A 16600-nucleotide genomic window follows, 5' to 3' on the forward strand; every position below is an offset into this window, starting at 1 on the left:
CGACTTTAGCAAAGGTTAGTCTTTAGAGTGTGCCTTCTAGTGGAATCGACTGAAATGCAGGGCATTGCAGGAAAAAGGTGAAATGAAATAGGTCTGAAGGTTAATTTTGTAAATACTCAATGGGCCGGATTAAACAGCCCAACGGATCGTATGTGGCCCATGAGCTGTAGTTTGCCCACCACTGCAATAGCCTAATAAAATGCATGAAAGATTTCAAAAAAGCTTTAGTGATCATTCATTTAGCTGGATTGTTGAAATATGAGATTTATATGAAGGATGGTTAACATTAACCACCAAAAGAACATACATACTAATTTACCTTTATTTTTAATAATGTTTGATATTAGAAGAAAACTTCCAGGTCTGTAATTCAGTTCAATTCAAGACATTTAAACACTTCATGTGTGAAATGGATCAACAATATGGAGGACAAACTGGCACAGATTGTGCAATTTCTGGAGTGGAGTGAGTTGTTGTCAATGTTAGAATGTATTATTTAAAAAATAACCACAAGTGGATGGTTCTTGACTGTTCAAAGGCACAAACACATCAGGCAAGTTGCAGTATATCAATCTCTGAATTTTTGTAGGATTACAGTGATGTACTGATTTCTTTTTGGATTTATACACAGGCCAAGTCTCAACCTTTCCAATTATGTAATGTACACAGCCTTATCAAAAATAACAAGTGTAGATTTTGTAAACTTTTTTTTAGAAATCTGCAGTAATAGATAATAACAAAGCAAAATTAAGCCAGTTAAAAACAAACAAACAAACAAACAGTCCAAGCCTATAATTTAGGCTTTCAATTAGTGTTTAATACATAGATTTATTGACATGTTCTCTCTCTCTCTATGTACATAAACCAATCAGGCATAAAATTATGACCACTGACAGGTGCCGTGAATAACACTGATTATCACCTCATCATGGCACCTGTTAGTGGGTGTGATATATTAGACAGCAAGTGAACATTTTGTCCTCAAAGTTGATGTGTTAGAAGCAGGAAAAATGGGTAAGAGTAAGGATTTGAGAGAGTTTGACAGGGTCCAAATTGTGATGGCTAGACGACTGGATCAGAGCATCTCCAAAACTGCAGCTCTTGTGGGGTGTTCCCAGTCTGCAGTGGTCAGTATCTATCAAAAGTGGTCCAAGAAAAAAACAGTGAATTGGAGACAGGGTCATTGGGTGGCTAAGTCTCATTGATGCACAAGGGGAGCAAAGGCTGGCCCGTGTAATCCGCTCCAACAGACCATATTTCTAGTCTGGTTCAGTATCTGAACAAAGTCTTTGTTTAATAAGGTGCTGTTTTTAATCAGTCTGCTTTATATAATCTCTGACAAGAAATCTTTTGTGTGATCCTGGAGAAGGCTGAGGCTGAAAATGTGTCCTAACAGAAAATCACTGTGATTATGTCATATGTCAAGGTTTCAGAAGAAAAACACAAGCAGTGGTGGTGTAACAGTTTTGCACCATCTTTCTGAACTAAAGCATGTGTTCAAAACAGACAAATGAAAAGTAAACTTTTTAACTAAACTTAAAGAAAAAGATACATTCTGTCAGGAATATAGACATGATGCTACTATGATTGTCATTTTAATGTACGCTCTTCCTAACCTTAGTTAAATAATTTAGGATGATTCATACACCAATCAGGCATATCATTATGACCACTGACAGGTGAAGTGAATAACACTGATTATCTCCTCATCATGGCACCTGTTAGTGGGTGGGATATATTAGGCAGCAAGTGAACATTTCGCCCTCAAAGATGATGTGTTAGAAGCAGGAAAAATGGGCATGCGTAAGGATTTGAGTGAGTTTGACAAAGGGCCAAATTGTAATGGCTAGACTGCAGCTCTTTTGGGGTGTTCCTGGTCTGCAGTGGTCAGTATCTATCAAAGGTAATAGAAGGAAGGAACAGTGGTAACCTGGTTACAGGGTCATGAGCGGCCAAGGCTCATTGATGCACGTGGGGAGCGCAAGCTGGTCCGTTTGGTCCAATCCAGCAGATGAGCTACTGTTGCTGAAATTGCTGAAGAAGTTAATGCTGGTTCTGATAGAAAGGTGTCAGAATACACAGTGCATGACGGGTCAGGGCTGTTTTGGCAGCAAAATGGGGACCAACACAATATTAGGCAGATGGTCATAATGTTATGCCTGATCGGTATGTATGTGTGTGTGTGTGTGTGTGTTTACATACTTTCATACAGTCAGCAGTTAAAAGCCACACGGCCGAATGCATAATTTATTTATTTTTATTTTTTTCACTGCCACACCTTTGGCACGCCATCTAGTGCCACACTTTGGTAAATAGCAAATGTTAATCGATTTGATATACATCATCATATAAGTCCTGCTGTAACAGCTACTGAAGGGATTCCCTAATACAGATCATAGACCTTTTTTTGTCATAAACGTTTCTGAACACTAAGTACAAAAGACCAGTTAGAATGATGCCTTGACACGTCGACTGTGTTTTGATAGGATGATTGCGGCTAGGTGCAATACAATCCTAAAGTTATATTTTAATGTTTTGAATAAATTGTAAATCACTTGCACAGACTCACTGTGTGGCACTGTTGATCCACTATATATATACAAGCCTACTAAAAGTGCGCTGCGCCGTCCCTTGTTAAATCTGCGGCACTCCACCTAGGTGTAATAATAGTACAAAGCTTTATAATCCTGATTATGATTACCTAAGGGAACTGCTATGTTAACGTGATACCTCTCCGGTGACCGTTTAAAGGGAGGCTAAAAAACAGGGAGGAGAGTAAAATATGACTGAACATTTTTTACATGCTTAAAGGGAGTGGTAAAGTTGGGATGGAGTAAACGAAAGCAGATAAGGTCTGGCTGTTCACTCCTCGGACCTTGTGCTATAAATTAGGAATTTGTCGCGGCACGAGCGACTTCTTGCTCCAACGCGCCATACGCACATACGAGTATTGCGCCTAATTACGTTTTCTCTTTAGGCTTTCCCGTAATGGACCAAGTCTTCTAAATAGGAATCGATTGCGGTATCCGCTACTGGAAGAAAAGAGAGAGAGAGAGAGAGAGAGAGAGAGAGAGAGCGAGAGAGAGAGAGAGAGAGAGAGAAATTAAAAGCCTATTTAACCACAGTCCATGTTTAGAAACAGATCTAGAGATTCCCGTTTAAGGGAATGAAAAGATTGGTAGTAAGTGGAGGGGGACACCACTTTACCTGAACCACAAGTGGATTTATGCTGCAGTTATGAGACGGTGACCGGAATAAATAAAAAGCACTAAAATGCGTTTTTGGAGGAGCACTCCAGCATGCCGGGACAATCCGCATGGGACGAGTCCTTACGTCTGCAGCACAGGATAAAAAGCGAGGGAACTCATGCCGGATGAATGTGACACAAACATCACCGAGAGACGCGACGGAGGAGAAGGAGGAAAAAGAAGAGGAAGAAAAAGGAAAAGTCACCGGCTTTCTGTCACTCGTCACTCACTACACAGTGCAGCGAATGACCACAGGCGCCTTGAAACTCAGCCTATAAAGAGACTGGGCTCTCTGTCTGCCATGGTGCAATAGATCTCTAAACCGGAGACTACCTGAAGAGAGGAACCCTACCAGCTCCTACATTACTGTATTAATCTGCTAACACACCGGGAGGACCCTAAACCATCGTGACACTCCCCAAACAGGTAATCATAAGGCTTTGGGGTTTGTGCGTAAAATGCGTCTAGTTTCAGAGGTCTTTCAGTTGTTGCTGTGGGTTTTTTAAAAACACTTCTGCTTACTCAACTACTTTAACTACGTGCACATTTATCGAGGCATGTTCATACAAGTTGGACACTGGTTCAGGCGTTTTATTTGAGATAAATTCTAACAATTCCTCCTCTGTAGTTTTGCAGCCAGTCTTTGGCACGTCAACACTTCATGCCAAGTAGGAGCAGAGGAAAGCCATGGTTGGGGCGTAACTTCAGCTAAATTCCTTAGAGTCATTCCTTCAGATTGCACCGTGTCATTGCAAAATAAACTTTCGAATTAGCTATCGTCATTCCGATGCGCGCGCGATGTGCTAAATACGCCTGAGCGTAATGGGACGCTTAAAGCTTTGCCCACTTGTGTGGAAGTCTGGTAAAATCAGGGTCTCTGAACTTTTTCAACTCGCTGTCTCCATCGTGTGTGCTTTGTGGTTTTTTTCGTCCAGGGCAGACGTTCACACGCCTCAGTGGCGAGAGAGGCACGCTTCAGCTGCGCTTCAGTATGAGCGTCCTGCGCGCGCCAGTCATTACTGCGCTCGCGCTGCTGATCATGAGCGGCGGCTACGGCGGACAGAGCGGCTCTGCGTCCGCACGCGCCACCACCAGCCTCCTGCAGCTGCTCGCGGCCAGCGGGAGAGAAGCGCCCGAGCATCACGCGCAAGCCAACGAGTATCAAGCACACTCTTCGCTTCCCATCAAGACGGAATACTCCATAGAGTCGAGGGAAGGGAACGAAGTCAACAAATCCAATCAGCATGACCAGACCCTGGGTAAAGTACACTGTTCTGTTGAATAAATTAGGACATTACTTTTTTTTTTTTTCTAGGACATATACACACATCTTTTATAGGAAACATCTAAGCTGCAGTTCTCAGACTGGGATCTTTCTTTCTTTCTTTATTTTGTTTCAGAGGTGGAAACCCAGCACGATCAGATTTCATAATTTATCATCATCATTATTATCATTATTATTATGAGGCATTATAATCAGCCTATTGGCTCGACTATTTAAATACAGGTTTAATCTAAACCTCCTGTCCAAAACAGGTAGCCTCTACATATTGTCAGTTTAAGTCTTATTTTATTGGTGGAAAGTTCAGGAATAAAAAATGATTATTTGTGCCAATAAATAGGCAAAATATTATTATACAAGAAGCCTAATATATTGAGCAGTCATGTTATGCTCATAAAACTGTACTGAGAGGGTCCGGAGAATTATTTTACAATTTAAGAGGTTGGATGCAAAATTTTGACAGTGCCAGATATGACAGTAAGTTTGTTTTTGTTTTAAATCTGCCCCAAATATTATGGCGATGGTGTTTGGAAAACTTTTCCAGCCAGGGAAACCTGGCATTGTAAATAAACAAACAAATAAATAAATAAACGATCTTATGATTGTAGCATATATTTATCTTCTAAACACAATTCAGCTCTTCAAGTAGGCACATTGCACATTAAGCACTTTATAAGGAGCTGTTGATAGGAGCTTTTTATAACTCAATCCAATTACATAATGTTAACATGCACTTAGATTCAAAACCTGTAACATATTATCAGATTACAACTGACATAATATTTACTTCCATATTTATATCACATTACTGAGCTTCAGATAAAGTCAGTTAATAAATAATCATTTATTATTTAGAGTAATTTAATAATAACTAAAACATTTACATTGCTTTTCTTTTCAATCCTTGGTCATTATCTTCTGACAACAACACCTCCATTTCATTTTTTTAAAGATCCCCATAACAGTGCAAGAATTATGTACAATATACTCACTGACCACTTTATTAGGAACACCCGTACTTCTGCTTATTCATTTACTTATCTAATCAATCAACGAATGATATAGCAACAGCTCAGTGGATAAAGTCACACAAGATACAGGTCAATAGCTTCGGTTAATGTTCACATTAAGCATCATAACAGGGAAAAATGTGCTCATGACTGTGGCATGGCTGTTGGTGGACAGTGAGGGACAGTTCTGTAGAAATGCCTTGTTGATGGGAGAGGTCAGAGGCGAATGAAGAAACTGGTTTGAGCTGAGAGAAAGGCTACAGTAATTTAAGTAACCATTCTGAACAAAGGTTGTGAGCAGAAAAACACTTTAGAACACATAACACGTCAAACCTCGAGGTGGATCCCCAACAGCAGACGATCGTATCGAGTAACACTCCTGTCAGTGAACAGCAGTATTGCTAAAACCTCGCCTACCTCTTACTGACAGGAGTGGAAACTTGATGTCGTCTTCTGCAGTTGTAGCCTTAAAGTTTGACATGGTGTGTGTTTGAAGCTGCTGCCACATGGATAATTGCCTGAATATGAAGGGTGTACAGGTTATTCCTAACAGGGAGTGTAAGTTATCTTCCACATCCCATCTCTGGGTAAGACCCACAAAAGCACAATTAACAACAATACGAATAACAGAAAATCATTTGTATCATTTAAATAAATTTCAGAGCCTCAGGCTGTTTTTCACAAATCCCTTAGGGTTTACCTGTTCTCACTTTCATCAACATGAGAATAATACTACATTTTCTCTATTTATACTACATATAATTATGTATATCTGTAGATGTCATCAAGTAGTCAGGATGGTTTGGCGGCATTCTTAAACGTATTTTTAAAAAATTAACAGCAGTACAATGTATTTTTTTTAAAAGCCGTACTATTTTCATAGATAAACTGTTAGCAATAATAGTAACACAACTAACAGTCGTTTGTTGATTTTGGACAGACGTCGTTCCTAGAGATCTGCGCCAGAAAGAAAAGTTCCTAAAACATTTAACAGGTAAGCAACACTCCAGCATTCATGTGTTGTTGTCTGTGAAGTGAAAGTATGCATATGATTGTTGACTGTGTGCCAGCATTAGCTTGATATTATTTCTGGATGTTTCTGTCTGTTTCAGGGCCTCTCTATTTTAGCCCGAAATGCAGCAAACGCTTTTATAGATTATATCATAACACCAGAGACTGCACAATACCAGCCTGTAAGTGGACGGACGTACATGACATTTATTTACGAAGTTTTGTATCCTACAACAGAAATCCAGCTGCAGTATAGTTGTGCCGATCTTACTGAACTTGCTTTACAGATATTTACATATAAATATATTGGAATATTCTGTGTATATAAAGATATTTCAAATGTTGAGCCATATTTATGCTTAAAGCAAACTTACATTTTTAATGTACTTTTTAAATAATATTTTGATATAAGACCTCTATATATTCATTGATGTGTTTAACATGTTCATGTTGTAAAAATGTTATGGTAATTTAATTCTAAGGTTGTTGGAAATCACATAAGCATCCTATGTATTCATGCTCATACTGTTAAAACTGTACACACTGTAGATTATAGAAGATGTGCTCGGCTACTCAGAAGGTTAGCGGAGAGTCAGCGGTGTTCTGAGGGATAGACGCTGCAGGTAAATTTTTAGCTCGGTGTATTACTGACACTCTTGTTTGTTTCTGTGCCACAATGGCAGTGTCATGTTTGGGAATGTTTTCTCAGAGCACAAACAGACATATTAAACAGCCATTAATTGTCTTTATCAGGCACATGGATTATCAGTGTACCACTTATTAACTGCTGCGCTCTTAAAGCAAAGCAAATGTATTCCACTAGACTCACAAACAAACTACATGAATAGGAAATGTTGTAAAGCTGGTGTAAGGTGACCAGATGAAAAAATGACAAAAATGCATAATCCATTAATAGCTTGTGTAAGTATATATTTTCGTTACATGGGGTAATTGTTTTCCCCAGTAAGAAATCATTTCACTTTTAATTCATTTTTTTTCCAAGCTCATAATAAATATGGTGTGTCTAAGCAGGTTGATCCCAGTCATAAATTGTCATATTTCTTCACAGATTTCAACAGGCTTAAGAAATAAAGGAGGACCAAGAATAAAGTGCCTTGGGAAAGAACAAGGGGGAAAAAAACACCTCAGAAACCTTGAAGCATAATTTGTCATCACATTTTTTTTTTTTAAACCAAACTCCTCCATAGAGTTCTACGTACACCATGGAAGTCTTATTGACTGACAAATCAATGTTATCACCGAACTTACTGATAACACGAATGGTGCAAGTGAAGATGATGTTTTACATGCAAAAAAAAAAAAAAAAAAAAAATCCTACTGCCAAAATCTCTGGACGGTACGGTGTACTGCATTTACTAATACATTTACGGTTATGCAAACGCCGTTGCTGTTCACTGTGTTTCTTAGTAGTTGTGTTCGCAATTAAACACAGCTTCTAGTCTGACCACCTTTGTTACACAAAATCAAAACCTGTTAAATCAGTGATTGAGTTATGAATTGTATTTGTAAGACATTTCTTTTGGCAGAGTTTAGGGATGAAGGTGGCTGTGTATAAGAAACAGATCAGCATTCTCCCTGAATATGAATGTCACATATAAATATATACTCTATTTATATATTCAAGTTATTGTCAGTTGCCGGCGTCGAACACGAACGCATCCCAGCTAGAGTGCAATATGTATATATTGTAAATATAAGAAAATCTATCTTCAAATAAAACTTTGTTATATAATGTTATGTTGCAATATTTGTATGATGAAAATGTGGTAATCAGGTGCAAGTGTAAGGACAAGCAGCAAAAAAAAAAAAAGAAAAGTTCCTTCACAACTCAAACTTGCCAGTCACGATAACAAAGTTTGACTTCTACAATAAAATGATCCTGTGACACACAAAGCAAGGATTTAGAGTCGACAACAGGCACATGAATAGCGCATGATTCTGTTCGCACTTCTTATTCAAAACGTAAAAGGATAACGAATGTTTTATTTGCTTAAACTTGTCTTTAGACTTCAAGTTGCTATTTGTGACTAGATTCAATTACTGTGAAATATATAACTAGAAGAGATATCACACATAATGAAGCCAAAAGCAACCTGAGGCGATTTAATCAGTGGTCAGTAGCCAACCAACATTCTTCACACTCTGATTTGATTGAGTCTTTACCTCTAACCTAGTTTAGAACGTTCTCCTCTTTAACTTGTGAATAGATGGTTTGCTTTTGGCAGACATTAGGCCCCTAGCCCATAGCACCCACACACATATTGTGTAATGTGCCCAGACATGCCAAGGTAGCACTCACGCTAAAAAGTTTACAGAAATTCTTCAATCAGAAGTCAGCCGAGAAAAACGCCTCAGAACAAACGTGCAATTAAGCACATTATCGACTAAGTCCACCAGTCAGATTTGCTAACAGGTGTATATTCATGAGAAGGCACATCAAAGGATTATAGCGTGTGAAGGTAGCCAGTGATGAATGAGTGAATAAATGAAGCAGACATGCAGCTAATTTGTTTAATTTAGGAATGGGGCAAAGTGAAGGTGGACTTGAGGAAAAAGTGCACCTCGGATTTATGTTTTCCGGATAAGAAACTCCTTACGCAGCGAACATACAAATCCGTGTGCTAGATTTGAAGGTAAATGAAATGCAGTTTATGTAACAATTCGTCACCGTGTCTACAGTGCCATTTAGCAATTTGAAGGTATGTATATAAGTGCATGTGTTAGCGGAGAATATCTGTCAACGAAGGCAATCTCATTCCCTCCACATGGGAAACTCCCACAACATTTAGCTGCCAACACTGTGGTTTAGCTGGTCTGACTATCGTCTTGGGTGGCAGCCAAATCAAAGTCAGAGGGTAAATCAGTGAGTGCTATATATAACACGTATGCTTTATGGCCAGAAGTTTTTGGACACCTGACTATCGGATCTACATGTGCTTTTTGAACATCCCATTGCAGATTCAGTTCTATGCTGCTGTAATAATTTCCACTGCTCTGGAAAGGCTTCTCACTAGACTTTGGAGCATGGGTTTGGAAAATTGCCCATTCAGCTAATTAATGAGGCGCAGTCATATGGAGAGTAGGCTTGGGATGTTTCAGTTCATCCCAAAGGTGTTCAGTGTGGTTGAGTCAGAGACATGGCTCTGTGCAGGACACTCAAGTTCTTCCACTCCATCATTGGTAAACCATGTCCTCACTTTGTGCACAGAAGCATTGTCATGCTGGGACATGTTTGGGCCCAGTACACAGTGACATTTGTACATCTCTCTGCTTCCAGATTTATGGCACCAGTTCTCCACAGAGTATCACAGCCATATAGTGTATCACACTGACTGACAGATGACCGTTGGAAAATAATAAACATGCTCCACAGTTATACTTAATCTACTTAATTATGTTTGGGTGTCTCACTGTGTGAGAAAAACAAGAATGTCTGTAACCAAAGAATTAGATTTAAGTTCAATATTTATTTACATGTATTTATGTTTCACATGTTTACTGCAGAATTGCAATAAAATGAGGAAAACGTAAACCTGAGGGAGGTTTTTTTTTTATGAGAGACCCGATTGAGAAGAAGTGGAGACAGTAAAGATTGGATTAAAATTTCCAGAAATCAGTGCACTCAGTTGCACCGAGACTGGACTCAGCTATTTAACAACCTACAATATGACAAGGAAGATGGTGTTCACAGAGGTATTAACATAAAGCTTGAAGCTTTAGATCCCTAAATATTTGAGCATAGCTTACAGATAAGAGAGCTAGATGGAATAAAGGACTAATGCGCTGCATCAACCTCTTTGCATAGTAATAATTGACAATTCCTAATTCTCACTTGTACCACAAGTACTGGAATGGCATTGAGGGTAATGTAGGAAACCATTAAGTGAAAATAAACCAATATGTCAGTGAAAGGATTTTACCTTGAAGGCTCAAGATCCTCTAGTTTGGCATTGCTGGAATTTGCACACACAACCTTGAAGGCACCACCGCCCTTGTAATTTAGGCTAAACGTCTCCTCCATATTTGTACATATTCAATAATGATATTTTCATGGAAAGTCCCTTCAAAGTTGCTCGGCATATTTTTTGCCCAGTGGGTAGTGCTAGTGAGCAAATTGAGCTCAGTGAATTCTTAAAGAGCTTACTAGTTACTAGTATTTACTACGACTATGACGTCCAATAAAACGATCATGCCACAGTTTTGGTCGACAAATCGTTGGCAGTATTTGACTCAGAGGACGAGTGACACATCATTTGCTCATACCTTCAACAGACAGCCCTACCTTTTTATTCTATTATTTTCAGAGCATTGCTTGTGAAGGGTGTGCACAGCTAATTCATGCATAAAAGTGGAAAGCATTGCAAGAAACTATAAGAATCCCTGCACATAAACAGAGCATATTTTGCGAGTCACTTTTGTCAGTCCTGATCATACAAATAATATTGTTAGTTGCAGAATGTAATGTGGTTATGTAAGTAAAATCCTTTCAGGTAATATTTATTTATGTACTTATACAAACCATGAAGTAGTCTAAACTTGTGTTGCCACAATGGTATTACTGTCTGAGCACCATAGTGCTGTGAGGCCAAAACCCCTGCAAAAAAAAAAGTTAATGTTTAACATTTAATGTTTACATTGGTCTTTATCTAGATACAACATTCCTCAAAAACAGCATTCTCAGCTTAAAGTATACTCTGCTTCATCTCTTCTGCCTTTTCTCACACTAGTTATTCACCTTGTGCAAAACATTTATTCTCCTCAAAGTGACATGAAGCATTCAAAGAACTCCATAAGCTCATTACCTCAGCTAAGAGCCTCAACACATGATCTGAAAACATTCAAAGCTTTATAAATTATAAAACAGCAAAGTAGTGACCGCTAAAATCTCCACTGGATTATACAGGATCTGCAATCTCTTGGTTAATGATGTCTAACAAGTTGAAAGTTTCCATCCAACAAATATTCCAGTTTAGGAATCAGGAAAATATTCACAGAGATTACATTCAAATAAACTTGAAAGTGAAAAGGAATGAAAATTCTGATCTGCTTTCATGGCATCTGTAACACTTGATGCCATGAACACCAGTGTCTTCACTTTGTGGTGAATCTAGGTGAATCTGTGGAACACAGGATGCAAGTCAAGGATACAGCATGGACAGGATGACAGTCCATCGCAGAGTAATTCGCACAGAAACATTCACATGCTTCTTCTCTTGTACATAATGGATTACGATTAAATATTCAATATTCAAAATTCAAGATGAATTCCACTGACAGGCACTTAGTAAACCAAATTTTCCCAGCTCCTGAGCTAATAAAGGGATTAAATACACTAATTGCCAGCACTTGAGCAAGTGAAAACCCACTAACAGTCCTCTCAAGGATCCTCTAGTTTGGCTGCACATTTTGGTGGGTGATGGACTTTTGAAGTAGAAAGTGTTGAGAGTTTGAGCTAGGATATTATTGAGTGGTCTCTGGGTTTATGGGTATGCATTACTAAAAAGGTGGAAGGGTGGCCTAAAGCTATTAGGAAATATACCTAAAGAAATAGCTTAGACAAGTGGAAATTTGGACAACATCCTACACTGGTTTCTATGTTCCTGGTTCTAAGTTCTGCAACAAATCAGTGTCGATTGCTTTAACAGTAACCAAAATGCATTGTATTCTTATTGAAAACGAGTGTTTGAAATTCATTTACTTAATATGACAGCTGAACTGTCCTGTTAGTTTCCATATGTCCGCCGTTGTCTTTCAAGTAGCTAAGCTTGAGGTATGAACCAGAATATTAATTTCTCATCATAAACTAATGGTGTATATATTTCTTTCTTTCTCTCTTATATTTTTATTAGAGCAACTGTAACATGGCAAAGGTAATTTCCCCATGGGATTAATAAAGTTCTTTTAATCTTGATTCTTGAATAAACACAAACAATCATAGGTTTAGCCTTGGTGACTTGTACCCCAGAGTGCAGACCTATGCCCTTCTCCTGGAACGGTGCTCTCCTTTACATTATCCTGGACTACACCATTAACATCAGGATCTCAAAACAGAGGGGGTATTTTTAATATTTGAACAATCCCTGAAATGTTGATAGTCTGAACATATCACACATATAGCATTTGATTATATAATCAGGCAATTACACTGAATGTGAAAAACTTGAATGTAGTTACAAATTTCTACCCATACTTCCGTGCATTCATTCAGTACTTCTATCCTCCGTCCATGTAAATACATGTTTTATTTGAAAGACGGGTGAATTACGAATAAACTCCACAGCACTCTGTTGGACAAATTTGAGAGATATGGCAGTGACTGTGAAATACTGGAGAATTCTGAATAGACTCACAATACTACAAAAATGATAATAACTTTTATATGTATTCATAAATATTGAAATCACACAGCAATATTATTTGGTAGATTTCTTTATTCACCACTAAAATTAATTCCAGGCTACACCACTTGTCCAAGGACAACCCTGCCTGCTGTCCTAAAGGACACGACTGTATTATCGCCTGTCCCAAACTGCTGACTGAAGCACTGAAAATTTTTATCTATTAGATTGCAGTGTTTGCTCTGGGACACACTAAAGAGGTGGTGAGAAGAGACTACATTTTAGACCCCACCTAGTTTGATCTTACTGACTGTGCACAGTACATTAATTACTGTGACACAATACATTAATTACTCCTAAGTAATTAATTAAATTAAATAATCCAGGTGTGTCTAATCAGGGGAGAAGTAGATATTCTTGAAAATGGACTGTCCTGTCCTACAGGGACAATAGCCTCTTGATGAATGAATAAACTATTTAATATTTCTATCAGATATCTGTCTAGCCCATTCAATTAATATAACAACCATGGATTTAATCAGAATTTAGCAAGAGCTTATAAAAAAATTTCCTCTAGTGGGATCTGTGCTCATAGCCCAGCAATGTAAGGAACGTTATTCTGCCTGCAACAGCATCCAGCATGAACAACTTGGCAGTGACTCGGTGAACAGGAGTATCATAGGAGGGTCCTCCATCTACACCTGTGTGCCAATGGTACCCTTTCTGCTGTTAGGTACCAGGATGAAATCCTTAGGGCCATTATCAGACCTTGCTCTGGTGCAGTGGGCCCTGGGTTCTGCCTAGTGCATGACAGTGTCCAGCCTCATGTGGCCAGAGTGTGTAGGCAGTTTCTGGATGACAAAGGCATTGATGCTTTGACTGGCCCTCACATTCCCCAGACCTGAATCTAATTGAGAATCATAGTGGAGCATTCAAAGCTACCAAGTAGCACCACAGACTGTCTAGAAGCTCATTGATATCTTGATCCAGGTCTGCTAGATGTTCCCCCAGGACACCATCCACCATCTTATCAGGAGCATGCCCAGACATTGTCAGGAGTACATACAGGCATGTGGGTTTTATATACACTGCTAAGTTTCATGATGAGATACTTTTGGTTGGATTATCAATCCAGCCTTCACTGGGTTCATGATTTTGGTTACCACTGACCATTCATCATACATCAATTTGGTCTTAAATAATTACACAATGTATCTAAGTAAAGATTTTCGATTTGTATATTTTCATCATCACGATCCAATGTGTGATTTAAGTGCCCCCACTAATTTTTTTGAGCAGTGTATAAATAATAGATAGAGGAATAAACCTGGAGCAAGTTTGAACTCAGCTGAAATAGACAAATATGTTCATGTGTTAAATAAGGCGGCATTTTAAAGGTTTTACACAGAACACCAAACAGCAATACAAAATACATACGAACTGCAAACACCTGATAATAACAAGGCAGTATAACCTATGGTATAATTTGGTATTTGGTATAATTACATTTTAATGACGTCTTGAACTGTTGGTATTATGTATATAAGTGTGATGTAAACGACCGAGAGTGCTAGTTAAAATGCTTCTATTTTGTATTCAGTTCTAATTTAATATCATTTTCATTACAAATTATCTTACTGACAAGTTAAGTGGAAAGTGGAATATTTCAAATATTTACATGAAGTTTTTAGTATTCAGTCCATCCCCTTTTTATTTTAATGATAGATACACCCGAGCCGGCATGGGCTTCAAAATTTTGTTCAGAACCTTATGATCCATTTTAGATCAAATCCATTGAGTTTAGATTAGTGTCATCTGATCATATGCTTCAGTAGAAGAGATTAGACATGAGAGAAATCTGTCTTTTGGTACAGAGCAGTTGACATGGTTAATATCAATAAAATGCTTGTGACCAAGAAATAGTGCAGAATCATAGAGAAAATATTGACCCAGATGTTAAATGTCTTTCTTCACATGGTTGTAAGTAGGTGTTAATAATATATACAAGGTGAGATTAAGATTTTAGTGTTAACAAAATAAGCAACTAAAACAACAATACATGTGTAGGAGCACTGTACACTGCATTAAGGTTAAATGATCGTGTCAATCCTAAAGAAATTGTCCTTGATTTTTAAACAAAATCTAAATAAAATACCACCAACTTCATTTTGAATCTCACTGGATAGAAGTTGTAGCTACACAGGCTTTTTAAAAATAGCCATAGAAAAGTCAGAGTTTGTGGTAAAGTCCATGCATGGAGTCCTATTTATTTCACAAGTTCTAATATGCAGAAAAAATGTAAGTACTTCAGTTTGTTTACATTTCAGCCAGGTGTCTCTTCCATTGCTAGAAAACACTGTTGTATGGAGGAAGGAGGAGACACTTGTTACATTTCTTACATAGCTGGGTGTGTATGATTGACATCTGGGGAGGTAGTAGTATAATGCCCTGATGGGAGCAGTGAGTGCGTCTTTCTCTTGGCTTCCAGACTGGGGCGGCGAGAGCTGCATTCTACAAGCCGAGGGCTTCGGAGCCTCCTTGAGGAAATAGGAACCTGACGTCTGCACAACTTCATTGGATGACTCATACGCATGATTCATGTTTGGAGTGTGTGCTTGCGTTACCGTGCATGTTTGTGTGTGTGCTGCCTCACCAAGACTACTTCATTTTTAGGTCATTGCCACAGCTCACAGGAAAAGCCAGTCTAGCCGAGTTTCTCGAGCGTATGAGAGATGGCAAATGGCAAAATTTCATGGAAAAAAACCCAGCAGAAAAATAAAGTAAAATAAAATAAAATGAAATGAAATGAAATGAAATAAAATAAAATAAAATAAAATAAAAAGTCACTGACAAGTGTATCCACACCAGTAGAAAAAGGGTTCTTTGTATGCTTAACAGTTGTGACTTTCCAAAGAGGTTGCACAGAATATAGAACGAATGATTGTTTTTCTGAAAGGTAAACACACTGACGTATGCCACAACAGAATATTCAAGGCTTTCCCTTGAAGGATAATTATGTTTAAAGCATTTCACGTTTATTAGTGACGTCTTTATCATTAAACACGTCCTCATTCTAGTACAAATAGGTCACAGTTTGAGAATACCATAACGGTGGGTCATCAGTCTTTGCCAGTGACTCAGTAGTCCAGGCAGTGATGGAAAATTCATTCCAACACTTTGGTGCCAGAGTCTTCTAACATGTCTTCATACCGGTTTCTTGATTAGGGGTGCAATGTAATGCCATTATCTGTATCTACAGTGGATATAAATAGTCTACACAAACCTGTTTTTTTTTTTTTTTTTTTTTTTTTGCTAAAAAAAGACCAAAAAGAAAAGAGAAACAGCAAAGAAAATCATGTCAGATTTTTTTTCCGCCTTCGATGCGAAAACAACAAAGCATTTGAAAACAAAATTCAAGTAAAAATATGTTTAAAGAAAAAAATAAACATGAAAAAAACTTACAGTAAACTGATTGCATAAGTGTGCACACCCTTGTACGATGGGGCATGTGACTGTGTTCAGAATGAACCACATTCATGCGCAAGTTCAAAACGAATGATTATAAACCTCTTATTTATGAAGCGATTTCGATTAACCCCAAATCAAGATCAACTGCTTTCTGTGATATTTTCTTGGTTTTATTTGACAGCTGAAGGCTTGGCCAGCAGAGAGTTTTCCAAAGTTTCTACT

General features: G+C 38.2%; 1 protein-coding gene across 2 annotated transcripts; it reads left to right on the forward strand.

Moving 5' to 3' along the window:
* Positions 1-2827: 2827 nt before the first annotated feature.
* Positions 2828-10037, forward strand: alkal2b (ALK and LTK ligand 2b). Of its 2 annotated transcripts, XM_058398162.1 has the most exons (6): positions 2828-3674; positions 4184-4507; positions 6481-6534; positions 6653-6733; positions 7101-7174; positions 7621-10036. In XM_058398162.1, exons 2-5 carry the CDS (start codon positions 4240-4242, stop codon positions 7163-7165), a joined length of 468 nt encoding a protein of 155 aa, XP_058254145.1. In that variant the 5' UTR covers positions 2828-3674; positions 4184-4239; the 3' UTR covers positions 7166-7174; positions 7621-10036. The 2 variants fall into 2 exon arrangements, with proteins under 2 accessions (XP_058254145.1, XP_058254146.1); XM_058398163.1 differs by lacking the exon at positions 2828-3674 and having other exon boundaries at positions 3716-4507; positions 7621-10037.
* The last annotated feature ends 6563 nt before the right edge of the window (positions 10038-16600 follow it).

This window comes from Hemibagrus wyckioides, linkage group LG09 (genome assembly GCF_019097595.1).
Source record: "Hemibagrus wyckioides isolate EC202008001 linkage group LG09, SWU_Hwy_1.0, whole genome shotgun sequence".
Taxonomy (NCBI): Eukaryota; Metazoa; Chordata; class Actinopteri; order Siluriformes; family Bagridae; genus Hemibagrus; species Hemibagrus wyckioides.

Coding starts and splice junctions, on each gene's coding strand:
- alkal2b (XM_058398162.1), top strand. CDS start 4,240: ATGAGCGTCCTGCGCGCGCCAGTCATTACTGCGCTCGCGCTGCTGATC. Junction 6,535..6,652: donor GTTCCTAAAACATTTAACAG/GTAAGCAACACT, acceptor TGTCTGTTTCAG/GGCCTCTCTATTTTAGCCCG. Junction 6,734..7,100: donor AGACTGCACAATACCAGCCT/GTAAGTGGACGG, acceptor TACACACTGTAG/ATTATAGAAGATGTGCTCGG.